Source organism: Nilaparvata lugens, chromosome X, assembly GCF_014356525.2.
Source record: "Nilaparvata lugens isolate BPH chromosome X, ASM1435652v1, whole genome shotgun sequence".
NCBI lineage: Eukaryota > Metazoa > Arthropoda > Insecta > Hemiptera > Delphacidae > Nilaparvata > Nilaparvata lugens.
Genome location: NC_052518.1, coordinates 21,945,260 through 21,973,180, shown reverse-complemented (window position 1 = coordinate 21,973,180; position 27,921 = coordinate 21,945,260). Strand labels below are relative to the sequence as shown.

Sequence of the window (27,921 nt, the reverse complement as noted above, 5' to 3'; positions counted from 1 at the left end):
GAATAAAACTAATAACAAAAAAAGGTCTCACCATCACATGTTTCATCAGAGAGATCAGCTTCGATAGATGTATGAGGTTGCTGTAGACCTTCCAAACCGTCAGCTATTTGGCTGTTACCTTCTGGTTCAGTTTCTGATAGATTTGCCCTCAATTCATTATTCATATTTCTGTCAATCTCAGCTGAAGGAGTATCATGCATAGAATACTGTAACAAAAATATAAAATATAATAATAAAGGCAAAGCCTGTTTTTCATCTCCCAGATCTTTTTAATTTTCTTGAATGAGATTATGAATATATACCAATGAACTATCTGTGAAATTAATAGAATAGTTGAGTGTTGGTGTTTACAATGATAATTTCCTACTTACATTCTCATCACTTGTTTTTGGAGCTTCACAGAAGGAATGAGGTCCATCTTCCAATAAATTGGGCATCCACTCGGGGTCTCTGTCACTGTCATAGTCTTCTGAAGAAGCTGAGGTGTCATTCATGGAGTCCTGTAAATATATTGAACAAGAGATTCAAATTTTATACATTTCATACCATAGAACACACAAAAAAAATTGGAAAAATTAAAACGGTACCGTACAAAGATTGATTTTGAGAACAAATGTTTGAACAGTAATAAAAGCAAAATTCTTTTCAAAGGATTTCTGAATCCAAATTAATTACGTTCCTGTAAAACTAACAGAAGTATCTGGCATTTTCATAATGATAATGAAATATTTTATTCACAAAGTTTGGTTTGTTGTATGTAAGAGTGTTTTGAGCTTGAGAAATGAATCCTCCCAAACTATCAGTAGCTCTTCTATTTATTTCCGCTTTGAATGATGCAGATTCATCTTCTGATGTATGAGGAACACTCTTTTGGTTGCATTCACTATTATGGCCTGCCATTACAATATCTTTTATTGGAGCCTGTAACAATAAATATACTTTAATTACTACTCGTGTTTAGTTAATTGATGGTAAACTTCACACAGTATCACACCAATAAATAAGTTGCAACAATCAAAAGGCACACCATAATTAAAATTGTGTGAAAACTCTGTTGGGAAATGAAAATAGTTTTAGAAATAATGATTATTTTTTGATTACATGACAGGTTATCTTCATCAGTAGACTCTAAATGAATTGTGTTTGTAAGAAAAGTAATTTTGTGAACATTATTGATATGAAAATCAAAATGATAAATTTGACTTACAATGAATGCAGATTTTAATCCTTCCAAATCAGCAGTTTTTTTGTCTCTTTCTGTAGTAGATTCATCTCCTGATGTATTAGTCTCACATTCAGCTTGTCTTTCAGTATACTGTAAGCAAAAGACAAAAATTTTCCCATGATTAATCAGGACAAGGTACGGTATCACAATACAGTACTAATAAGAAGCAAGTGATGTTCCTTTGAATATATTGAAGGAACCAAACCTTATTGATTTGTATTGTATTTGGTACAAATAAGAAAATAATTTTGTAAATTAGTTTACCTATGGTTCTTCAATCATTCATGTACACAATAAAGTTATTAAAATTTGTTATTGTAGGTAGCCTATAGATTAGGCTATTTATTATTGTGTTAATTTATTCTTGTTAAATATATAAATAACAGTGAGTCTAGCTATTGAATTCAAATAAATGTTTTCAACTCTTAAACATCAATAATTGTCATTCATTTACAAAGTAATTGAGTTTATTTCCAACACATAGATTGCTTAGGTAATGTTGCCTAAGCTTGTTCAATTTCAAGCAGTAGGCAAAGTGCTAGATTTTGTAATAATAGCAAAACTTAGTGAAATAAATTGAATCTATCAAATAAATCAAATACGTGAATTATACTTACCATTGTTATTGCTGAAGTTTGTTCATCACTCAAGTTCTTGTTGACTGATGTTAATTCCATGTAAGTAACTGGAGCTTCAATATTAGATTCAAAACAATCACTTTTTCCATCATATCTAAAATCCGATTCTGCCACTTTAATGGCTAAGTTACGTATCTTAATGCCACGGGAATAAAATTCCATAATTCTAATATTTTTATGATAAATAATGTAATTCACTACTCGTTCAAATTAGAATAATAAAATATAGTTATTCTGCACGTGTGAAGATTAACCTAGCTTTACAACTTAACCTCACCTTTCCAAACAGAACCAAGCCACCAATCAAGCATCGTAACTATGAGAACATGGGGAAACACAAACACATGTCATCATGCAAGACTATCGGATTTTGAGTTACGATAGTATTGCATTCTACAAGCATGTTTCTCTATTCAAGACTAACCCAACTCAAAATAGGATACTATTGCTCCACGTTGATCGATGATATCTCAATCATGCAATAGTATTTTTTTCTTAATAACAGATGTTATATGAGGTTTTGAGTTTACTTTTGCACAGTATAGAGTTGAACCTTCTGAATCCGATGGTGCATCTAACTCAAAAATAGATTTTTTTTGAGTTACGATACTCTTGTTCTGGGGGTGCGACATGTACTTTGTACTACCTGTACTGTACAATATAGATTTGAACAGAACCATATTATATGTTTGAGAAGTTGATGACTTTGAATGAGAAACCTTACCCATCCTTTACCCCTGCACTCAGAGCAGAGAATACTGCCAGATCCGGCGCATCTGAGGCATTGCTTTACCGAACTTGTGTGAGGGACCTGAATCGATTTGACTTCTGTCTCGAACCGGCCCTTGGGAATCACTTCGATGTCCCAGGCTAGAGGAGGGTCTCCGTTCTCCGGCCCATCCACCTCACTGCTCCCATTGTACGGCACACATACCCAAGAACTCTCTCTTCGCTCTGTGAATGTCTCCAATTTGTACTAGATGAAAAACACATGTAAATAAATAATAGCATAGTGAGCTATCAGATAAATAAATATATTGCATTTTTTCGGATATTAATCTACTCAACTATGGGAAACCCATGTACTAGAGCAGGTGTAGTAGTAATACATTAAATTTAGAGTGGCGGTGCAGATGCTGTTGCCGTAGCAACAGCTGTATGTTTCCGTTTTTATTGACAAATTCATTAAATTGGTACAGTATTGACTCTATGACTTGACTTATTTTGTCTTCAGTCGGCCGTTTATGATACGTGATATTGGCTCTACTTTACAGTAAACATGTTTTATAAACGGTAGTCCTGATTATTATGAAAAACAAAACATACCGATACTGAACTTGGGTATAGTAAGATTCATTTTAAAATATCAGAATTGATGTAATGTCATTCTGATACTTGGGCATGAGTGCTCGAAACTATTTGTATTTATATAAAACATATAAAGAGGGTACTAGTATTTTTCTATAATAATTAAATTTCACATAACTTTTCTGCTATTATATTATAACTTGTAAGTTTTTTAATTGAAATGAACTAGTACCGTACCCTTTTGTTCATTATAATATGTAGGTAATATATGATTATTATTTACTTCATAAATGTAATTTGCATCATTAGTGTTGAAAGATTTGAAAAAATGTTTTCTTCGCTCACTTGGAAGGTGTATGTAGGTTGGATGAGAGTAAAGTCAATTGTTTTAGCCGGGGATGTTCCATAGCAACAATGCTTTGAAACATAATAGTTAAGAGCGTCTCTTATCTCCTCTTCAGTTATTTGCGCGTCTGGTATAGAAATTCTTCCCAAATCTTTTCTCGGCTCAATTTTTACTTCATTCTGAATTCGTTTAGGAGGTGGCTGGACTGTCTCTGAAAATATAAAAAAACAAATTTAAATTCAAATAGCATATGGACTAAAAATGTATACTTTACACTATGCGGTACATAACAAAAGCTATCATTAATTAAAAGAAATAACAGTTTTAATTTTTTGTTAACATTTTCGATTCAGAATATACATTAGAATATCTTGGATTATATGACTAGAGCCCAAATAGTGTTATTATGATATAATTTTCATAAATTTGAAATATACAGAGAGATTTAATCAAAGAGTGATTTTTTCACTCGACTTCTCTCTGTAAGCTTAATCAATCTAACAATTTTTAATGTTGATGATTAAACTACTATTATAATTTTTAATCATAGAACATGAGATATTTTAAAAGATTTTAATTCTCTGAATTATATCTGCATCATTCTCTGAATCAAGAAACTCATTCTCATTCTCATTCTCAAACTCAAACTCATTCTCACAGAAAGAAACTCAGATTTTTTAAAGGATAGTAGAATCTCAAAGTTTCAAATGATTGTGTATAGGCTATCCCAAATGGAGAAAATTTAATTTTAATTCTTGATTACCTACTAAGAAATGAAACTATATATCTGACAGCCCACGGCTATGATTTGTTTTCTTGAAAAAAAAAATAATTCACATGCAAACAAATTGACTCAGCATTCAATTTAGCTACTTCTGTTCCTAATCGGCTTATACACTGGTAAAAGCTGAAGTGCACTGATTGAAATAACAATAAGCTGGATATGGAAGGTTTATTATGAACTTAATATGGAAAAGGAATGAATTTGGAAGTGTTGATATTTCGGAAATACTTATTATTACAATAAATTGCATACATGAACATACTTGAAATATTTTAAAGTTTTTAATAATAAAGGGTACTACAAGATTTTTACATTGTTTTTATTAATTTGTACAAAAGTAGCCCATGTAAGTATAAAGAGTGTTTTCATAGTCCAGTCAAATGGTCGTTTTTCAGGAAACAGTCCCGAAAGAATTTTCCTCGACGGTTCTATATGTATTTTGGGGCGCTGAATTCGAATCCGAAATTTGCTGACATGCCAGAGGGCGGCTTCACCCCCAAAACCCCCAAAAACCCCTTAAATTTCGGATTTTTTCGAATTTCTCATTCAATTTCGAAATTTCAAAAAATTATGCAAACTCACCACTTTCACCCTATACAACTTGGATATTTCACTAGTAATGATGAAAAACCACACATTAGTAAAAGAGCAATTAATTCTGAACAGGATTACTTGGGAATTTTCAAATTTAGTAGAGGTGGAGGGGGGGACACCCAAAAAGAGAAAACAAATCATTCAGTAAAAATAGAATTTTTTAATTATAATACCTTTTCAAGGCCTTCCTTGCAAAAAAAACATATTTTGCCTGAAATCATCAGAATAGGGTTATTTTCTATGAGAATCACCCGTTAGATACACTTAATTCCATTATTTCCGGATGGGGGAGGGCACCCATAAGTATACGTCAAGGATCAAAACTTTAAACACTTATAAGTTTTGACAGAATGATCAGATCTCCTTGTTCTACAGCTCATTCTTCTCAGCTCGTCAAGGCAGTTCAAAATCATGTATCATAACTTAAATTTGATGAAAAAATAAATAATTCCTCTTTTAGTGTATTTTAGCCCACATTTCTTCTTCTTCATGTACCGTCTCCATGGCGGAGGTTGGCTATCATGATGGCGATTTTAATTTTATTTAAAGCTGCTCTGAATAGGTCATTGGATGTACACTGGAACCAATCCCTTGAGTTGCGTAGCCAAGATATTCGTCTTCTGCCCACTGATCTCTTGCCTGTTATTTTTCCTTGCATAATAAGGTGCAATATTTCATATTTCTTTCCCCTCATTATGTGACCTAGATACTTTAACTTTTGTTCCTTACTTTCACCTATGAGCTCTGGCCTTTTCTCCATTCTTCTGAGAACCTCTTCATTTGTTACGTGGTCTGTATATGAGATTCTCAGCATTCTGCGGTAGGTCCAAAACTCAAAGGCTTGAATTCTCTCTTCACATAATTCATTCATGGTCCATGCTTCTATGCCATATAATAGAACTGGGAACACGAAACACTTTAGGAGACGAATTCGGAGATCCATTTTTATATCTCTTGATATCAGTAGACTCTTCAATTTGATGAATGGAGCACGTGCCTTCTCTATCCTGATTTTAATTTCAGTGTAGTGATCAGTGTTAGAAGTTACCCGGGCCCCAAGATATGTGGTGGCATCTACCCGCTCCAATCTCTCATCTCCAGCAAAGAGATCATCCAAAGGAGGTGCATTTTTAGTAAATATCATGTACTTTGTCTTCTTGGCATTGAGACTTAACCCGCTTCCTTACTTGCAGTGATGACACTATTCAACATTCTCTGGAGATCCTCTATGTTCTCAGCCAGCAGGACAGTATCATCAGCATACCTCAGGTTATTGGTGGGTATGCCATTGACTTTTATCCCTCCTGTCTCATCTTCCAGGGCCTTGCTGATTATTTTCTCCGAATAAATGTTGAAGAGAAGCGGTGACAGCACACACCCCTGACGAACCCCTCTCTTAATTTCCAGCTCCTCACTACACTCTGATTGCACCCGTACTGTAGCCTTCTGATGATAATACAAGTTTCTCATCAGGCGAAGGTCATATGCATCTATTTGAGACTCTTTCAGGATTTCAAGTAGCCTATTATGTTGTACCTTGTCAAAAGCCTTCTGATAGTCTATAAAACAGGCGAATATTGGTTGGTTCACATCTAGGCAATGCTGTACAATGACATTGAAAGCAAACAGAGCCTCCCGTGTATCAAAACCATTCCTGAAGCCAAACTGAGTATTTGATAAATTCTCTTCCAGCCTGTTGTAGATCCTCCTATGAATTATCTTGAGCAATCCCTTCATTGTATGACTCATCAGGCTGATCGTTCGGTGATATTCACACTTCACTAGCATTGGACTTTTTTGGAAGAGTGATAAAGATTGACTTCAACCATTCGGTGGGAAATACACCAGTCCTGTAGATTTTATTATATGAGTGTGTAAGAATTCCCACATACTCTTCATCAATAAGTTTGAGGATGTCTCCAGGAAGTTCGTCTGGACCTACAGCTTTTCCACCTTTGACATTCTTGATGGCAAATTTGACTTCACTCTTCAAAATATCCAAACCAGAGTCCTCATCAAAATCACAGCAAACAAACTCCCTATCATCCTCAAAAAGTCCTTGAATGTATTCTTCCCAAGACTTCAGTTGCTCCTTCACATCAAAATTATCTTTCCATTTTCGTCAGTCATCAAGTATCATCTCTTACTTTGCTCTCCAGTGAACTGTTTTATTTTCTTATGCATGTTATAAGAGTCATTAAGGGCTTTCAGCTGTTCCATTTCCTCACACTTCCAGCCCATATTTAAATACACAGAAAAATGGCCAATTTCTATATTCAAAACTGTGTATCTCGGTAGCCCGAAATGATAAAAAATGGTACTTGGTCTTGATTTGAAGAACAGAATCTCCTCTTTCATATGAGGTGAATGAGAATTTTGTAAAAATATAATCATAACGTAAGATATGTTTGTTTCAAAAAATCAATAAATTTGTGTTATTTTCCTCATTTCACAGAGAATGCATGAGATAGGAGAGTTGAGCGATAGAAGGAGGAATAAAACAATTTTTTTAATTAATTTATTTTTATTTATCATAAAAACTCATAATACAATAATTTGTAATAATACAATACAACAAATAATAACAATTGAAAATTAATATTAATGAATCCTTCTGATTAAATTACACATATGCAAAGCTTCAAAGCTTGACCGCATGTGGGAGTATCTACAAAATTAAAAAAAAATCACCTTGATAACAGTACACTGCTAATACAAAAAAATACTAATAAAACTACAAGATGACACATTCACTTGATTTTTCCACTACCAGCTATATATATATATATATATATATATATATTATATATATATATATATATATATATATATATATATTATATGTAAAAGAATTAACCGGGTACATCCGTTTGTTTTGACTTACTTGACTCTAACGTTTTGTCGCCATCGCAGACGACATCTTCTGAGGGTGGCGTCGAAGTCCACACTGAGTCCTAGGTATTCTTTCTGGGTCGAAGAGCATACCTCCTACCCCCTACTTCCACTTGCTTGTGCTGGCGCTGTTGGGTGAGTGAAATTCCAGGAATGTTGTCTTGTTTTGGTGACAATGGTGCTGTAGCGGGTTTCATTGTACCAGGTACTGGGCGTTTGGTATTCAAAATTAACTTCCATAAGGGAGACACGTTGAGGCTGTCGTCTCTTTTATTTAGAGAGCCTTGCTTTTCGATTTCCAACGCCTCTCTCACAATCCTGACTTGAAAATCTCGAATGCTGGCTATTTGTTTGGAATTCACGAAATTTATTGTATGACCAGTATTTTTCACATGGTTATATAGGGCTGAGGTTGATTGTTGATTTTTTATGCTTAATTTATGTTCATCTATTCTAGCAGAGATTCTCCTATTTGTTTGGCCTACATATTGCTTGTCACAGTTCAGGCAGGGGATACTGTAGAGTCCTTGGTTTTCTAGCTCCAGTCTGTTGATGGGTTTTTTTAAGATTTGGGAAATGAGTAGATGGGGTTTGAATAATGGTTTGATTTTGTGGGTTTTTAATACTCTTCCAATTCTGTCTGTGGTGCCCTTGATGTATGGGAGGAGTACTGTTTTTTCAAAATATTCTTCTTTTTCTTGTTGATTCCCTTTTTTAAGTGGAGACAGACTATTTACTATTGATTTTTGAATGATTGTAGTTGGGTAGCCATTGGATTTGAGAATGTTAGTCACTGTCTTTATTTCTTCTTCTCTCCTTTTTTCATTGGTGAGATGAAGAGATCTGAAGATTAAGCTGTTTATAACTGAGGAGGATTGAGCCGGGTGGTGATGTGATTGGAAATGTAAGGGATTGAGCGCAACTCAAGGGATTGGTTCCAGTGTACATCCAATGACCTATTCAGAGCAGCTTTAAATAAAATTAAAATCGCCATCATGATAGCCAACCTCCGCCATGGAGACGGTACATGAAGAAGAAGAAATGTGGGCTAAAATACACTAAAAAAGGAACTATTTATTTTTTCATCAAATTTAAGCTATGATACAAGATTTTGAACCGCCTTGACGAGCTGAGAAGAATGAGCTGTAGAACAAAGAGATCTGATCATTCTGTCAAAACTTATAAGTGTTTAAAGTTTTGATCCTTGACGTATACTTATGGGTGCCCTCCCCCACCCGGAAATAATGGAATTAAGTGTATCTAACGGGTGATTCTCATAGAAAATAACCCTATTCTGATGATTTCAGCCAAAATATGTTTTTTTTTGTTAGGAAGGCCTTGAAAAGGTATTTATTATAATGAAAAATTTGTATTTTTACTGAATGATTTGTTTCTTTTTTTGATTTGTTTTCCCCCCTCCCCCTACTAAAATTGAAAATACACAAGTAATCCTGTTCAGAATTAATTGCTCTTTCACTAATGTGTTGTTTTTCATCATTACTAGTGAAATATCCAAGTTGTATAGGGTGAAAGTGGTGAGTTTGCATAATTTTTTGAAAATTCGTAGCTCCGGAACCAAAAACGGTAGAGTCCTGCGCGACCACTCAATTTATTGGAAATTCTATTTTCTTCAATTTTGTCGAGAATGATTTTCTTGATAAACTCAAGGTTTTCGAAATTGAATGAGATATTCGAAAAAAGTCCGAAATTTTGGGGGTTTTGGGGGTGAAGCCGCCCTCTGGCGTGTCAGCAAATTTCGGATTCTAATTTTCTAATTCAGCGCCCCAAAATTCATATAGAACCGTCGAGAAAAATTCTTTCGGGACTGTTTCCTGAAAAACGACCATTTGACTGGACTATTATGAACATTGTATATCCAATGTTATCAATTTAGAATTAAAATGCTATTGAAGCTTATAATCTCATCAATAATTAGAAAATCTGAGAATAGTGAACTATCAAAAAATCCCAATAAGTCAGAAAAATCTGAAATGAAAATATTAACACTGACCTGCTTCGTAGGTGATATTCTCATATCCTGGGATTTTCTCCATAATCTCTAATGGAGGTACAGAAGGAGCTACACCACTATCCTCATCAAATTCAGTTTGATGTCCTGTTTGATAAAAGATTGAGGATTTAAAGTGATTTGCTGAGAAATCGTATCAGGTATCAGTTAAAAGTGGAATCTAATGTCATATACTTGTAATGTTTGTCTTTGTATATTTTAGTTAGAAAATTATGTAGTATGTAGAAGGATAACTTTTTTCCACTATACAACCATGTTCCTACTAGTACCGGCTTCATGACGAAAATTTTTCATTTCCAAATTATATTAAAATATTTGGACAAATAATCGTTACACTGTACATATTGAAAAATAACCGTTAAAATATTTGTTTTATTATGCGTGAAATTCAAAAATTGAAACAATGCACTATCTGCTATACATCGAGAGAAAAACGTGTAATATTTTTCCAATATTAAATTATGAAGAATTCAATTCTTCAAGAACCCATAAACAATGCCATGCAATTTTTAAAAATTTATTGAGTGGGGAAAAAAACCAAGTAGGTTCTTAACAAGCAATAACATGCATTATAATGAGACGGCTTGTGATAGGCGAAAGTAAGGAACGCCAGCAATAACTTATTACATTTCGCAATCAATAAAATCAAATTTATCAGAAAAGCCTATAATAAAAAATAATTAGACAATAAAATTTCATGTTCCATATGTGCATTCATCTACTCATGAACGTATTCATCTACTCCTAAATAAAACAAATCCTATATATGCAAAACAAGCTGCAATATAATGAAGTAGTTTATACCTACACAATTTTATCGATGAATACGTTACTAATAAAATCCATATAAATTTCGCAAAGTGGTTACTTTGATGGATTCCTGTTTTGTTGGTAGCCTATTACGTAGGTATTTCATCCAGTTGAATTTATATCTGTAGACAGTTGGACGGACGAAACCAAAAGATTATTTTTTAAAGAGAATAAACAAAATATTGTTAATATCAATAGGCAAACTATTTCAATAAACATTGATCATTGAAGCATCTTAGGAACAATAAATATCATATATCATAATTAAATAGAGAACAGACCCATTCAATCATCTAAAGTTATAATAGTTTTTCAGTTAAATTTTCCAAAATTTCCAATTAGATGTCGTAGTGTGGTTGAAGAAACTACATTGCAGTAGTTCAATGTAGGCCAGTGTAGACTAAAGTTAGACCAGTTTGACACTATGACAATAAACCTCGAAATAGCATGTGAACGACAAAGCAATTAATGTTTTATTGAAGATTATAAAATTCTAGACTGCAGCCGTTGCTCTTAGTTACGGTATGTAACTAAGACAGTAACACATCACAAATATTCTCTGTGCGGTACCGTATAGTAGTAGCTAGATAGCTTCATTCTGTATGTAGTTTCTTGTTGTTTTATTAGATATAGGAAGGTGGGACTTGCGACTTCTTTTAAAGTACCGGTACCGAATTTCTATTTATTCATAATGCACATTAATATTGAAATTACTGTGCGGTACCGTATAGTGGTAGCTAGATATTCATTCTGTATCTAGTTTCTTGTTGTTTTATTGAATATAGGAAGGTGGGACTTGCGACTTCTTTTAAAGTATCGGTACCGAATTTCTATTTATTCATAATGCACATTAATATTGAAATTATAGGCCTACTAAGTAGGCTAGCTCACGGTGATTCACATGGTATTGTATCCAGGACAGTACTTAAATTCGTTTAATATCTGAGGGGCATGGGATATTAATGTGAGATAAATTTTATTTGAACCTTTAATTATTATTATCGATTACATTAATGATCTAATGAAACTATTGTTTGGAATTGAAAATATGTAGAAGAGTATTGCATGATATAAGATTGTTTTTATGACTGTACATTAGAGATGAGATATGCTCCTAAAATAATTTGATATGAGGATAGAATAATTTATTGAAAAACTTGCACTAAGAATATAATATTCATACTATTCCTAAAAAAAATTGAAAAGCTTCAATTTCTCAATTAATATGTGATTAGAAAGAAGTGATAAGTTGAAAATGCGATTGTCTTTAGACAAAAGTGAATTTTTAGAGTAGAGGCTACATGTTTTGTTCTAAGAAGCTAGTAAGATATTGGAACAAAAATATTTGTGTTTCCCAAATGTTAACTTCTGTTGCTTGGATTGATTTTATTCACATGCTTAAAATTCACAAAAAAACATTAGAAACAGATTAATTCATCTTCGAAGACTGAGTTTTCATATTGCAATGCAACCACAAATCAATCGGTGATTAGGAGAGAGAGAGAGAACAGGCTCTACACTCAACCCAAAACTGTCTTCCTCGCTATTTGATATAGATAGAAATCGAAGAGACTTGGTCAAAAAATATGGTCTTTCAGCAATAATATAAGTGAACATTTAAAAAACACAAATTACCGTAATTTACCCTATCCTTTATCGACAAGAAGCAGGAAGTTGATGTGCTGTGGATTGCTGAGCGTAGAGGAACCACTGAATAGTAGTCTAGGAGTTAAATAGAAGGTTATTTAACCACTGCTGTTGATTGTATCCATGGGAACAAACATTGCGCTTAGCAATCAATCTTACTCTGACGAAGTCTGTTTTGATCGCTCACTCACCCAAGCACAAAACAGACGAAAATGTGCACTCGACATCTGTTTTAGAAGAGTCTGTTGTTATATTCTATTTAGCCTACCTTTTATCGAGCTGCCCCGTCGAGATATGGACATAGAGTGCATGCTGGACCTTCTCGGTGGAGGCATTCTTCGTCGGCTAGAAAATAAATTAAACAAATAAAATTATCCAGAAATAACAGTGATGCATTAACTGCGCTATGAAAAGGCGTTTACGATCCATCTACAAATCTACGTTATCGATTATTTATTCGACGCTAATTTGAAAGCCCGCAGTCAAGAACTTTATCAAGTCAATAAATTGATGGGTGGAGAGAGGAGGAGATAAGTAGGAAAGAGAACGCATGAGATAGGAGAGTTGAGCGATAGAAGGAGGAATAAAACAATTATTACAACACCAGGGGAATTCACAACATTGAAGGGAAATAAGCAATTACAAAACCAGAAATAATCTGGCTGAAAATTTTTGTAATTCTGCTAACTCGCAAAAACTCGTATTATAGCCTACTATAGCTGTAGGCCTCTCTGTAAAGTTTCTCAGTAATTTGATGCATGATTGATAACTATATTTGGTTCATTTAATCCTCATTATCTTGTTGATAAATTTTGAAATTAATTGATGATAGAATATTATAGTAATGTAATTATTACAAGAGTTCTATGAAAGTTTTCATTTCAAAATTGCATAAATAATGCATGTATATGAAGATTAAAAATCTTGAAAAAAGTCGGTGGTTCCGATAGGCTATAGCATATATAGCTTAGTCGGATATACCTAGTGCTATCAAACTTTGATAAACTGTGATGGTTTCTTGATCCATTCCGAGCTATGTATTACCACATGCCGATGTATTACCACACTTTTTTCTATGTATTTCACACAACATGCAGTAAAATATTTGAGTAAATAATCAAAATCTTTCACTTACTGACTGTGGTACTATCGACCGTCTAGCGATCATTTTCAACAAATAAACAGTCAACAGTTGACTATTGAAAATGATCGCGAGACGGTCGAAAGTACTACCGTACAGTCAGTACCTAAGTAAAAGATGTTTATTATTTACTTAAATATTTGACTGCATGTCGTGTAAAATACATAGAAAATTGTGTTTGATAAACTGTTTACTGACTGTCGGAACATGGTTCGAATCCCACCAAGCGCATAAATGATTTGTTTATCATGTCATTATCCTATTTCATTAAAAGTTACTTACACAAATGATAAGCTCTAGTGAATTTTAAAAGAGAAATTAACACCCAAAACAGCTAACACTCCAGAACAATTAGTGATCTATTTTCGTGTTCGGTTTGACTTTTAGAACGGTTCTGGAGTTTGTTTTGAGATTGATTGAGACGAGGTGCTGTGTAACAGAGAGATGCAAATAGCTGTATATAGAAACTAGCTTAGAACTAGAAATATAGTGAACGGAAGTACCACGTATCTATTCGCGGCTTTCTTCTCATTCAGCTTGATTCCAGACCGAGTACAATTATCTAAACGACCGACTTCAATTTCTATCTGCATTCATTGAGCGCTAGAACCGAGATATTCCTGGGTATCATACTCGGTAAACCACATGAAATATTTTTATAATGAGATTCACTTCAACCTGTCAGCTTCCCTGGGAAATAACTTCAATGGTTCCCAAATATTACTAATACTAACGTACCTATCGGCGCGTACTTGAAGCAATTTTTTTCAGAGGTTGATGAATTCATTTAAATTTGTCGAGTTCAATGTGGTACCTTGAAAAAACTGACTTTAAATTCCTTGAATTATCAACATTATTTGTAGTGAATCTCACTTAGCTCTTGTAGCGATCTTTAATTTAGCAAGGACATTGAGAGAAAATAACATAATCTGCCTTTTCTCTATATGGCAAAGGAGCTCTCATGAATGAGATCACATTTCGACATTTCCATGCTACTTTGTTTTCAATTTATTGGTAATTGATAATTGAGGCACCTATCATAATTTTAAATACAGTATTTTTAGTAATTGATCTATCACGCAGTACAAAATTAACTCCCTGGAATAAGTCAACATTATTTTTATGCCAATAACTATAAAATAATACTTTCTGTATAATGGCGAATAATGACTTGAGTCACTGGTCAATGTAAGAGAAAGGACATAGTCTTTGCACAGATATAACTCATAGAGTGTACTCTATGAATATTTTGGGGGAGTTCATACTCTTGAGTTTAGAGGAGAGAATAAACTAATCCATCCATGAGGGCTATTCATCTGTCAAATAATCAAGTAGGTTTATACCCCTTGAAAAATTGGAAGGTCATGTTTTACTGCATATTTCATGGAATATTTTCATTGCAGGTACAAACCTATTCTTATCCGTTGAATTTTGGGGGAGAATGTCAGTCATGAAAAATAACAATTTTTTACTATTGAAAGACTGTCTTCATTTTCGACGAATTTTCTCCTTGGAGTACAAAAAACTTCAGTCTGCAATATATCCCCCTCGACTCTTGCCAGGTAGAAACCCCCCTAAAATGTATTTTTAGATCCGCCCCTGCCCCCAATTATTTGAAGTGGTAGCGATTCTAAAATTGTGGGGGGGGGGGGGCTGGAGTATAGCAGATCGAAGGACAAGGAATAGAGGGAAAATATTACAGTATTAATAAAATGTACAAGTTCAATACCGTAACGTGTGCTTATGCGCACCATCCTATAAAAAATAATAGAAACCTAATTTAAAATGTTATCAACAATTATCCAAATCAACCAAATGAACAGAAGGAAAGGAATCAGGGCAATAATAAAGTACCCCTAACCTATTATTTGCCATTGAATTCTGTGTTGGTGGAATCGTCTTGGGTCTTGCGTGACTGCTTGGAATTGAAGGGAGAAAATAAATGCGAATTAATTCGAGTCACATTGAAAATCGATTGATGGTGTGCCAACTATATATTTGAAATGAATCAGGGTCAGGATTTGAAACTGTGGCGTAATTTTCAAACCCTGAACAGATTTGAAATATATAGGATTCGAATATTATAAAAATGTTGATTCTCTTATTTATAAAATGTTGAAAAACATGTTACAGCTGAGACTGCTGCGATCGGTTTCAGAGACCACGTTGTTGAGAAATCTATATACATTGCAGATGTAATTTTTCAATTTGAAATGTATATATTTTCAACTCTATCAAAATTATTAAAACACTAGACACACGCACTTAATTGAATTGGTTTCTACCAATATAAATTAATGATTTAAAATAAATATTTAATACAATTCTTTGTTGATGTATAATAAATTTGGAATAGGCTAGATATTAAGTGATAGAGAGAATGGAATATCCCATTGCATATATACAATTTTATTTTCATACATTCATTGCAGTCTAGACACATTTTACAGAAACTGTCAGCAAGTTTTACTTGACAGCGCATGCTATAACGATGAGAGAGGATAAAATGTGAAAGTTACATTCTTTCCTATCTGGTTGTCAGCTTTCACTACAATAGAATAATATTCTATTACTAGGTACCTAGACAATTTGAAACACAATGAACGTTTTCAAGTACCCTAGGAAATGGCTCTGAAGAATTGATACTAGTTGTGATAATAAAATAATAAAGGCAACTTTCATTGGGTTTCAATAATTTTAGTAGCCCTATAGAGGAAAGTGAGTACCATACCTACCTATACAATATATTTATAGCATTTGTGCAATCTCTTATCCAATGTTGTGCAATAAGTCAGATTAATTTCCATTTAAAATCAAGCAATCTCGACAATTTTGAGCCACAATTTATCTATGAAATTATAATAATTCTCTTTAATATAATGAGAGGTGTTGCTGGTCTATTATTTTTGCATTAATAATGAAATACTCTTTATTATTTGCATTAATAATTGGATAATATGATCTTTTTACACGAGGATTCGTATGTAGGAAGTGAGTAATACTGTATTACTACCAGTCACGCAATCTTCATCAGGGTGCAATCACACCATCAACAACGAAATTGTTCAGCAAATTTCCTAGCTAAAATGGACTAGCCCCAGAGTCATATTCACTTGAAACTAGTAGCATTCCTGCTGCCATAAATCCTATGATTTAAAGTGAATACCACTAAAAAAGTAAAATTTTATCTGTTAGAAAGTTTATTTTTATTTATTCAGTTAAAATAAAGTACCTATAATATTGCAAAGAATCGAAGAAAGAGTGATGGTCAATAGCTGCGTCTTGAATCGAAGGACTAACATAACCACCAAATTAAATCAGTTAAGAAGTTCCTCTATCAGTGAGAAAAGTTACAATAAATTAAGCTGGGAAAAATGGAATTACGATATGAATAAGGATTAATTAAGACAGGAGAGTAGGAGTAGCAGCTAAGAAAGGAATGAAAGGAGGGACCCGTCGGATTTAACAAAGTTTTTGGTAAAGTTGACTGTGAATTAGATAGTGGAGTAAGATACCCCAATACGAATTGAGGATGTGTAGCAATCGCCCTACCAAGCGATTAGATTGATAGCTTATCTCTGTGATGAGATATGATGAGCTTTCATTATCGGACTTCTTCAGGTCACTCCATTATTCTTTAAGTTTAAACAATAGCTATTATTACTTCCCGATAGTTCGAAACCCACTGAATTAATGGTTAGAAATCACTTGTTGAAGTTTGGTGTTTAAAATATTTCAGTTGGCTCATTGCAATAATGTTTCATGGTTTTACGACTTTTATGTCAGTGTTACGACTTTGGTGTCATTACTGATTTACATGATTACTTTCCTTCTAACCGTGGGATGACCAAGTCCATATTGAGTTCAACCCTTTATGCTCCTAAACATTCATCTTCTTCGTTATACTAAATGATTAAAAATAAGGTACTATATCATTAAATACGAGTACTTATGTACACGTAATCACCTATGTACACGAGAACCCATCATAAAGGTAGGCCTACGTTTTTGTTTATGCGAGCGCAGCTGACGATTGAGAAATAATCTATATAAATACTAAATACTATATAAGTTCTCAAGGAAGTGTTCATATTGGTTCACTGCAAAATACGTGAACACTCCCACACGAATCAATGATAGGATTACTCTTTTTGGTCGTCCGGCCGTGGTCGCATAATCGAAAAAGGTCTCAAGTGAATATATAGCCGGTGCAAAATCAACCATTTTCATCGCATGCAACAAAATCATGCTCAAGTGAAACTATTTTTAGACTGAAGAAGCAATTTTAGAAACTAGGTCTTTGTTCCTGAACCATTCTAACCAGAAAAAGCTATTTTTCTGCATGCGACATCGACAGAGTTGTAGTTGAATCACGAATCTGTATTCCAACAATATTCTCCCCTAAAGAGCATTCTTTTTTGTGTTGAACTTAATAGGATTTGAATTTCATACCGGAAAATTCTAACAACCGTATCATAAACTTTTTCTTTACAATGCTTCAATTGCGAAAGTTGAAATATTCGTATTGTGAAAAATATCATGTGATATCAATATAATAAACTTTGTCCTTCGTAATTCTACACTCACAAAAATGAAATATAGGTACTTGTCATATGAACAAAATGTTGTGGTACTCTACTTCGTTATTAGGATTGACACCTTGAATAATGTGGAAACTAGATTGAACGTAGGTACTGTAAGCAGCGCAAAACGCCAATAGCTTGATAAGTTTTATGCTGTTTGATGGGATAGTACCCATATTTCTTGAACTGATAACTGAGATTTTTGAAGAAAAATATTTGAAACCCCATAATTTTCAATGAAGAAAGTGATAGAATCTATACATATGAATGAATCAGTACCATTTCGCTTTTATATGTACCGTACTTATAAAATACCATTCTCTCATTCATAATCAACAGAACTAAAAATCTACTGAACCAAATATGATTAAATTTGGCATGTATGTTCAGTTCGCCAGAGGCGCACTAAGAACGGATTTGAAAAAATTTCCAAAGATACGACCAAAATCTGCATTTTTCTAGCGTTTTTCTGCGTTTTCTCAGTTTTATGAGAAGTGATTGACAGAAGAGTTTGAAATTTGGTACAGTGGTTCAAGTAAAGTGTGCAAATGTTGTATTCAGATTGGAAATGAGGCCAAAAATACTTCTTAAATCGGCGTTTTTCCAGCGTTTTACGTTTCCAGCATTTTCGATAACAGATGAATAGAACGTGTAGATCTGTTAGATCTGAGGCTCTTCAGAGGTTCAGCTAGAGTCTAGAGAGATTGTGTAGAGAGAGCTTCAAGATTCAAAATGCTAAAGGGTTTTCAGGGATATTACTGAGCTTGGAAGTCGAAACTCGATGCACAAGTTGTGTTTGGGTAATAGCAGTGCTATGTTTGAGAGTAGTAAAGTTTTGTCGGTTCTGGCGCACCTGTGCTAGATTTCCCATGGGGTCAGAGGTCAAAGGTCAACATGTGCCAGACTTCCCATAGGGTTAAAGGTCAAAGTCAGGGTGAAAAAATTGAAAAAAATATAAAAAAATAATAATAATTAAGATAAAAAATAGAAAAAAAATGAAAAAATAAAAAAAATAAATAAAAAATGAATAAAAATAAATCAGAAGATTCCCCACCCACTTGGGAGTATATATACAGTGTGCACACCAGTGTAGGACCATCAGTGTTCAGCCAAGAGCCACATAAGAAACATGTATTGACCTGTTCAGTTATCAGTGTTTTAGAATCCAGCATTTTAGATATTGTGGTGCTAGCAGCCAACACACATTTCTCTGTGAAGTAACTAGGACACCACCACACCACTGCTGTTTTTTGATCTTCAATTGTGTGAAAAAGGTTTGTACACAATTGTTTTTTATTATCTGTTTTGAAAAGAGATAAGGAATTTTTTTTAAAGATGAAGCTGTATTGATTTATATGACTAATTCACTTATTTTCTTTAGTGTTGCCACCCCATAATGTATTGCATAGCATATTTTGTGAATAAGTGTGTTTCTGTCTGTTGAGATCTATGAAAAATAGGTCAGCAGATCCATATATTTGTAGACAATGAACTGCAGTTAGGTTAGGTCTGCAAAAGTTACTTGTAACTTCTTCCAACCTAACCTAACCTAACCTAACCTAACCTAACCCTAGAATATCTTTATTTCAGACATTGTTATTTCTGATTATTCTATCTTTCTTCCTGTTGAGGTCTGTGAACAATATGCCAGCAACTGTAGACAATGAACTGTGGTTAGGTTATGTTTATTCGACAGAGGCTGGCTCAAACAGCACTCTGGTTTGTGGACTGTATCAATTACATGGAAAACTTTTTGGGGTTGTCTGGCATCGGGTAGCAAGTTAAACAATTTAAATGGCTAAGTGCACAATAACATAGGCCTACCTTCATGTCCAAATCCTCCTTGCTTCTAGGATCCCGGGTCCAGATCACAATACGAGACGAGACGACACTTGTAATAAATCACAATAAATCAATAAATCACTTTGCAAAAATCGACATTACGAGAAGTGAGCTGTTCGGTTGGCTGGCAAACGGCAACTGGTGGTGATTATGCTATGCACATGACCCTTCAATTGCCCCCTCTACCATACAACGCCAGACAACAAAGCAACATTGATATAACGTCCGAACATTCCGCCCACCTTGGAAGAACTTCCAATAACAAAAAAAAAAAAAAACCACCAATAACGAACCCTACTAGGGAAACTAGGAAAAAAAGGAAAATATCTTCACTCCTCAGGGGACATTGAGGAGACTTATAAAAAAGGAGTAGGAGGCCCACGGAGAGGAGAGGATGGGACGAGAAACAATGACTATATACAACCACTATAGATAAAAACAAGAAACAAAGCAACTTGGGAACCTTTCCCACATGTAAAACGAGAAACAAAAAAAACTAACCACTAAACAAAGTTCCCTTCAATAAGGCCTATTGATCTTCATCAATAGGGAGGAGACATACCCTTTTGACAGCCCTAGTTAGACTTCCCTTTGCAGTCTGTACCTCCACCACTCTCACAACTCCATCCTGTCCAGGGAATATCTTTGTTATTCAGCCAAGCCTCCATTGTAGAGGGGGTAGGTTACTTTCCTTTAAGAGAACCATACTTCCAATATTAACATTACTATGTTTTCTGTACCATTTTGTTCGGGTTTGCAAACTAGATACATACTCCAATCGCCAACGTTTCCAGAATGAGGATACAATTCTTTTGAGTAAACTCCATCGATTTCTCAAGTTCACCGATTCAATTGATTCCTCTGAGTCTCTACTCTGTGTTGCTAGAGTAATTTTTCTTGCTTCCAATTCAATCTGTTTGAAATTTTCATCATCATTACCGTGGGTTTGGTGTGGCCAGCACTCCAGTGGTTTGTCTAACCAATCAGAACCATTCCACCACAGAGAATTACCAATTAATTCATTGAGCAATAGTCCATGACTTGCACAGTCAGCTGGATTACATTCGGTTGGCACATATCTGAATTGCTCTGTAGACAGGTGTTCCTGTACTTGACTTACACGATTTGCCACAAACGTAGCCCAACGATGAGGAGAAGACCGAATCCAACTCAATGCCACAGTTGAATAAGTCCAAGCTGCAATATAATCTATGTTTATAATTTTTGAAAGCACTTCTTGAACTTCATGTAATAATCTAGCTACTAGGACAACCACACAAAGCTCCCATTTCTTCACTACCTCCACAGATGCTATATCATCCCATTCACATCCCGATTGCCATAGATATTGAATTATACTCTTGAAGGTAAGCATGAAAGGTGTCAAATATCCTAATAGATCAAAAATTTGTGCTAAAGTTGATAAAACATTCCGTTTTGTAGCTAGACTGGATGGAACCTTCATCCTGTAGAAGAGGTAGTAACCAATTGGATTCGACTGGAAGCCAAGAATTTTAATGGTTTTATCAGACTCCAAAGTGAAATCTTTTGCATCAATGCTCTGGAGGGAGATTTGATAGAATGGTGGAATGATTGCTGGCCCACTTTAGCAATTCAAATTTCCCTTTGCTTAACAATTCAGTAAGCTGCAGTTGCCTGGTTGCTTCCATTGATGAGACTGATGTAACTATATCATCCAGGTAAGTAGAAAATTGTAAGGCTTCAGAAGCCGCATGGAACATTTTTTCTTCATCTTCAATAAACTGATGCGTAGTACAAATGGCAAGAAATGGCAATGATGATACACCATACGACATAGTTGTTGGAGTATACTCTTTCATTTCTTCTCCCTTTTCGGATTTTGTCCATTTTATTTCAACATTATCCTGTCTATCATCATCTAACTCTTCCAAATTTCGTTTCTCCCTTTCAAAAACATCTTCTCCAATTTCCTTTTTCGGTATGGGTCTTCCATGACCCAAAATCGCTTCACCAACTCTTCTAAATTAGCATTGGAATACATGCACAGATTATTTGAGATAGTAGAACTCTCCTCTGATACCTTACCCATCAGGCAGTAGCCCCATACAGTTTCTAGGGCAGATGGTGTACCCGCTGGACCAATCACCTGTCTTCCAGTCAGAATGAAGGGGAAGTATTCAGCACCCAATAAAATATCTAGGTACCTCCTCTGAGAGGAAAAATTCAGAATCTGCTAGCTCCAGTCCTTCAATATGTGCCCAGTACGCATTTTTTATCTGATTTGTAGCTGCTATTTTGTTGACTCCCGACTCGGTAATTTTTAATGAAGGGGAGTTCGGTTTTTCAAATTCACAGTTAGCAATTTCATCTGTCACATCCAGTTTAGTATCAGATAATCCATAGATGGGCAAACTGTGTGTTTTCTGTACCACTAAACCCAGTTTTTTCATGCATCGCCTTGTAATAAATGACTCAGTGCTTGCACTATCTAATAATACTTTGACCTTGTGATAATTGCCTTGATTACCTCAAACTCCCAATTCAATAGTTGGTAACAATACTAAGGAACTATTTACATTTGAAAATACTTTCTTAGCTGAGTCAGTAACAAATGTTTGATGAATTTTTGTAGCGAGTCTGGTTGCTTATTAACTGCTGGCATGTCAAAAATTGCTTGCAAGTATGCGTCAGTCAGCTTGTAAGAGTCATTGTAGCGATTCAATAATATTTCCCATGCCTCAGCATAATGATCACTTGTCAATGGGACTACAGAAATGACTGACAGTGCATCACCTCTCAGTACAGACCGAAGATACATATGTTTTTGTATGTCAGCAATTTGACCATTATTATGAACCGTGGCTTCAAATAAATCTTCAAATTGACTCCAAATTTTCAAATCACCGTCAAAAGTCATTAAAGTAGGGATGGGTATCGATACATTGATGTTTAAAAACATCGATGTTTCAACATCAAACATCGATGTTTACTGTTCAATGTTTTTCACTTATTGATGGTTTTACCTACACATCAGTCATCCAATGTTTTCCCAACTAAAAAGTAAAAACAATTCTAATTTTTTAATTTGATACAAGTTTTTTTTTATATTTTTGTTTGAAGAGGATTATCTTGAGAGCAATAAGCAATAGTAACAGAATTATAATAATTATCTTTATCATATTTAGTGTAGTATTCTGTTAAGTGTTTTTCGTGAATATAGATCACTCTTGTGAAAGATCTCGCATAAGTTTTGATTTCCTGCAGATTGCTATTCTTATTTTTCAATCAGGCTCTCTGTATTTTTATGTGAGACTGTTGGATACTCTTGAAGATTTACATTACTTCTGTGGTCCGTGTCAAGGTTAGATAGTTAGTTATTTAGAATTGAATAAGAGGTCGGATTCTTCGTTTCTTAGGAAGAAAGAGTTTTTTCTTACTACAATTATTTCCTCAACATGTGTTTAACACTAACTAATCTAGCTCTGGAAAAGAGGTCCTCGTATTGTAAGGAGTGCAGATATCAATATAAAAAAATTTAATCCATTTCCATTTCCTAAAAAATCTATCATTTATATTGAATGAATACGATATGAGTATCAATGATTGCTAAAATTAGCTTTGGGTGAAATTTCAAGACCGAATCCTCAAGGATATCCCGAGAGGTTTCAGACTAGACCATGAAAATGACAAATCTTGAGAACTAGAGTTGATGTATCTTTCTAGTCACAACCTGACTTCAATTATTCGAAAGACTGTTACTTGAATACCACAAGTCCAAAATTGCTGTGATTCCAGTTAGTAACTGTTAGAATATTGGAACAATAGCTCCAGATAAAATTGTTGTCACTTTAGAAGCTCTTTTTTTGCTCTACAATCTGAGATCAGGTAGAGCGCTCTATCTCATATTCCAGATACACCTGACAACAATGCTCCTTGTATTGTGAAAATACCTAGTTTTCAGCTTCAAGCATCATCACCAACTACATTGTCCTCACATTGGTATTTCGCACAACGACATAAGTTCTTGAGATTATGTTCTATGAGAATCACCCGTAAGATACACTCCATTTCAGTATTTCCTAGTGGAGAGGCACGCTTAAGGACACCTCAAGGATCAAAATTTCAAACACATAACTTTTGACACAATCGGCTCGTCACGACGGTCCAAAATCATGCATAATAAGTCAAATTTGGTTGAAAAATGGAAAATTTATTGTTGAGTGTACTTAAGCCCATATTCCAATACACAAAAAATGACCAATTTCTATATTCAAAGTTGCATGTCTTGTGAAATACTTCTGATAAAATTTCCAAATCTAGTGAGAATGTGTTAATTTTCCCCCTCTATCCACTTCAATAAATAATACTTTCGATTCCAAAACAATTTGGAAGCTAAGATTTTTAAAATGGAGATTTCAGTTTTTACATTTTTTTTTGTAATTTTACTGTTGATCAATAGTTTCTAAAACGAGTCTGATAAATCATAGAAACTCACAATTGATTACAAATTGTAGATAAATATTCATCCTCTACGAGCTCAGTTGCCTAAAATCCATCATGAATCACTTTTCGCTATCATAAAACTGCCAAAACCATTAATATGAGAAAAATATCTACAATTTCCGGATTTTTTTCAAGAATCAAATCTCACTTCAAGAACATATTTTTCCATGAGTTGCTTACAGCAGATGAAATAGAAAATTCTATTGTACATATTTCAAGATCATGTAATAATTTTTAATAGGGGGCTACCGAGATACATAGCTTTGAATATAGAAATTGGCCATTTCTTATTTATTGAATATGGGCTTAAGTACCTACACTCAACAATACATTTTCTATTTTTTGGCCGAATTTGACTGTTGATGCATGATTTTGAACCGCCTCGGCGAGCCGAGAAGATGAAGTGTAGTACGATGAAATCTGAGCATTGTGTCAAAAGTAAATTATAAGTGTTTGAAATTTTGATTTTTGAGGTGTCCTTAACCGTGCCACTACTAGGAAATACTGAAATGAAGTGCATCTAATGGGAGATTCTTACCCATGAACTTATGTCATTGTGCGAAATATCAATGTGCGGACAAAGTAGATGGTGATGATGGTTGAAGCTGAAAATTATGTGTTTTTCACAATACAAGGAGCATTGTTGTCAGGTGTACCTGGAAATCTATATGACATAGAGCGCTCTACCTGATCTCAGATTGTATAGCACAAAAATACGCCTAGAGGGATTTTGAAATATACATCTAAATTGTAACAATTGGAAGATATTGTTGATCAAAAACTAAAATTCATCAAAATTGATTTTTTCTTCAAATTTCAATCATTTTTGAAAAATAATAACTAAGTACTCATTGGAGATAGAGAGTTCCGAGTGATCTCATTTTTTCAGAATTTTATAATCTGGGAGAGATTTGGCAGAAATAGCTGAAAACTGGAAAATGAGCCGAAAATACGAGATTTATGGGCTATCCTGTATCTAGCACAAGGAAATCTTGCATGAAGAAATTGGTTCTGGACTCCACTTATGTACCCAAATAATATATTAAAAAATCAGAACTGCAATATAAATTGCAAGCACACCCCCTTTTTTATGTATCATCCATAAAAACGTAGGGCAATAAACGATGTTTAAAAACATTGATGTTTACTGTTCAATGTTTTTCACTTATCGATGTTAGGATGAAAAAAACATTGATGTTCAAAACATCGATGTTTTGTCTTTTGATACCCATCCCTACATTAAAGGAAGCTTAGGTAGGGCAACTGGAGAGATATTTCCAGTTGTAGGTGAAGAAGCTACATTGGAAGAACTAATATTCAAATTTGTTTGAGTGGATGGTAAGGTTTCGAGAATAGCCTTGACATTGAAATATGTCTCATCAAATTGGCTCATCAGCATTTCAAGTTGACTTGTTTCCAATCGAGGATTTTGTTTGTTATAGTAGCTCTGCATCTTATCTATTATATCATTGAACTCCACCTGGTGGTGATCGATATGCTCACCCATAACTCTCAATAAATTCTTCATTTTTTTATTTTTAAGATCCTTTTTTGACAGCTTTGGCAATTTCATTAATCCGTTTTATTTTACAAATTAATGCATCTCTTTGAAACGTCAAGTCTTTGATAACACCCATAGTGAGGCGATAACAGTGAGTGCTCATTGAGAGAGAGAGAGAGAGAGAGAGACAAAGAACCAAACAAGAATAAGAGGGAAAACACGAGAGCAGGCGACACAATGGAACGAACAATGGCTAGCTTATCTAATCATACAAGCCTAGCCAGCATTTCAACTTATGCTCGGTAGAGAATGATCGGTTACGAGGCTAATAATACCATATCGATACTCATTGGAACAAACAATAACTGCTATTAATAACGAAGTAACAACAATAATCAATGCAAATAACTGCAAGTATCCTTTGAAAAAAGTAACAGTTCCAGTTACTGTTACAGCTAGACGACATATAAGTCTTTCTCTACTTATAGACACGAACTTGCCAATCCAGCCTTGTGGCACCAATGCAACAATCTCATGCAATAATACTGAGACACAATTATTTACGAAAATATTACTTGTTCTACTCAATTTCCAACTTAAATTGAGCCCAAATTTCTTAAGAATACCACAAATAAACCATATATTCATCTATGATGACAAAAACAAGCCATATACACAGAAAAACCAAGAATAAAATAGGCATAAAAAACGACAAACCTATTAGATGATATTTCAAACTTATGTCCTATTCAAATTTGATTAACAAATCAATCCGGACAGTTGGACCATGTTTATTCAACAGAGGCTGGCTCAAACAGCACTCTGGTTTGTGAACTGTATCAATTACATCGAGAACTTTTTGGGGTTGTCTGGCATCGGGTAGCAAGTTCAACAATTTAAATGGCTAAGTGCACAATAACATAGGCCTACCTTCATGTCCAAATCCTCCTTGCTTCTAGGATCCCGGGTCCAGATCACAATACTAGATGAGACGACACTTGTAATAAATCACAATAAATCAATAAATCACTTTGCAAAAATCGACACTACGAGAAGTGAGCTGTTTGGTTGGCTGGCAAACGGCAACTGGCGGCGATTATGCTATGCGCATCACTCTTCAATTGCGCCCTCTACCACACAACGCCAGACAACAAAGCAACATTGATATAACGTCTGAACAGGTTTGGTCTGCAGAAGTTACTAGAAACTTCTTTCGACCTGACCTAACCTAACCCTAAAATATTGATTTCAGACATTGTTCTTTCTGAACATTCTACCATCCTATGATTGGTTTTCAGTAGCATATATATAAAGTAGTAATTGTGTGCTAAACATCTAGATTGAGTGCAAGACATGTCATTCAAGATGGCTGTGTAACTCTAGATGATAGCAACCCACATTGCACTCTATTATTAATCTGCTTGTATATATGTTACAGATGAACAAAGCTACCAGATGTCAGCAGACCAACAGCTCATCAGGAGAGTTTTGTATGTTGGAGGAGGCATTCAACAACAACCTTCGGACACTATTTTACAACAATAACTCTTCACCCAACCCAGCAAAGGACTTCCACTCTCTGCTAAACAGCCTGCAGACAAAGAGTGTTGATGTGATAGGTCAGGAGCTCCAGACACATAGGCCAATCAAGGTCAACCTAGTGTTGGAGGCTACATACCAACACAGCCGCCTTGATGAGAGAAACATAGAGCAGGAAGAATAATTCCAGAATGTAGCCTTCAAGACACCAAACTATTCAATCTTCGATATCAACAATCTTGCTGGAATTATCAGGGAGGCGTGCAAGAAGCTGTTGGAAGAAGAGGCCAAGTTCCAGGGCAACTCTGGCAGATGGAGCCTCTTCATCATCGATGGTCTCCTCATCCACATAAGCAGGCACAAACCACTTTGAGGATCTTCGTATATTGAACTGCCAGCCAAAATTGGAGCAGGAAAAGCCATCATCAACCCAAAGAATAGTGATCAACAATGTTTCAAGTGGGCAATCCTTGCCAAACATGTTGAGGGGCGTGATCCCCAACAAATCAATGATAGGTATCATCTGCTGACTAAAAAATACAATTTCAATGGAATAT

General features: G+C 34.6%; 2 protein-coding genes across 9 annotated transcripts in view; both read right to left on the bottom strand.

Moving 5' to 3' along the window:
* LOC111055185 (protein SSUH2 homolog) overlaps window positions 1-27,921 on the bottom strand; it is a 62,502-nt gene that overhangs the window by 7,424 nt on the left and 27,157 nt on the right. For 4 of the 8 annotated variants that reach the window (XM_039442997.1, XM_039442996.1, XM_039442998.1 and 1 more), the window contains exons 2-5: window positions 12,542-12,618; window positions 9,799-9,903; window positions 3,517-3,728; window positions 2,588-2,839 (exon numbers count right to left, since the gene is read on the bottom strand). In XM_039442997.1, the coding sequence (XP_039298931.1) occupies window positions 2,588-2,839; window positions 3,517-3,728; window positions 9,799-9,903; window positions 12,542-12,608 (636 nt within the window). In that variant the 5' untranslated portion in view covers window positions 12,609-12,618. Of the gene's footprint in view, window positions 1-2,587; window positions 2,840-3,516; window positions 3,729-9,798; window positions 9,904-10,620; window positions 10,749-12,261; window positions 12,438-12,541; window positions 12,619-27,921 lie in introns of those variants that run through there. The other 4 variants (XM_039442999.1, XM_039443001.1, XM_039443000.1 and 1 more) reach the window with 4 other exon arrangements.
* Window positions 293-2,101, bottom strand: LOC120354908. The gene is made up of 4 exons (XM_039443003.1): window positions 1,843-2,101; window positions 1,208-1,315; window positions 739-921; window positions 293-500 (listed from the first exon to the last, which is right to left on the bottom strand). The coding sequence occupies exons 1-4, from the start codon at window positions 2,023-2,025 to the stop codon at window positions 348-350; spliced, it is 627 nt and encodes a 208-aa protein (XP_039298937.1). The 5' UTR covers window positions 2,026-2,101; the 3' UTR covers window positions 293-347.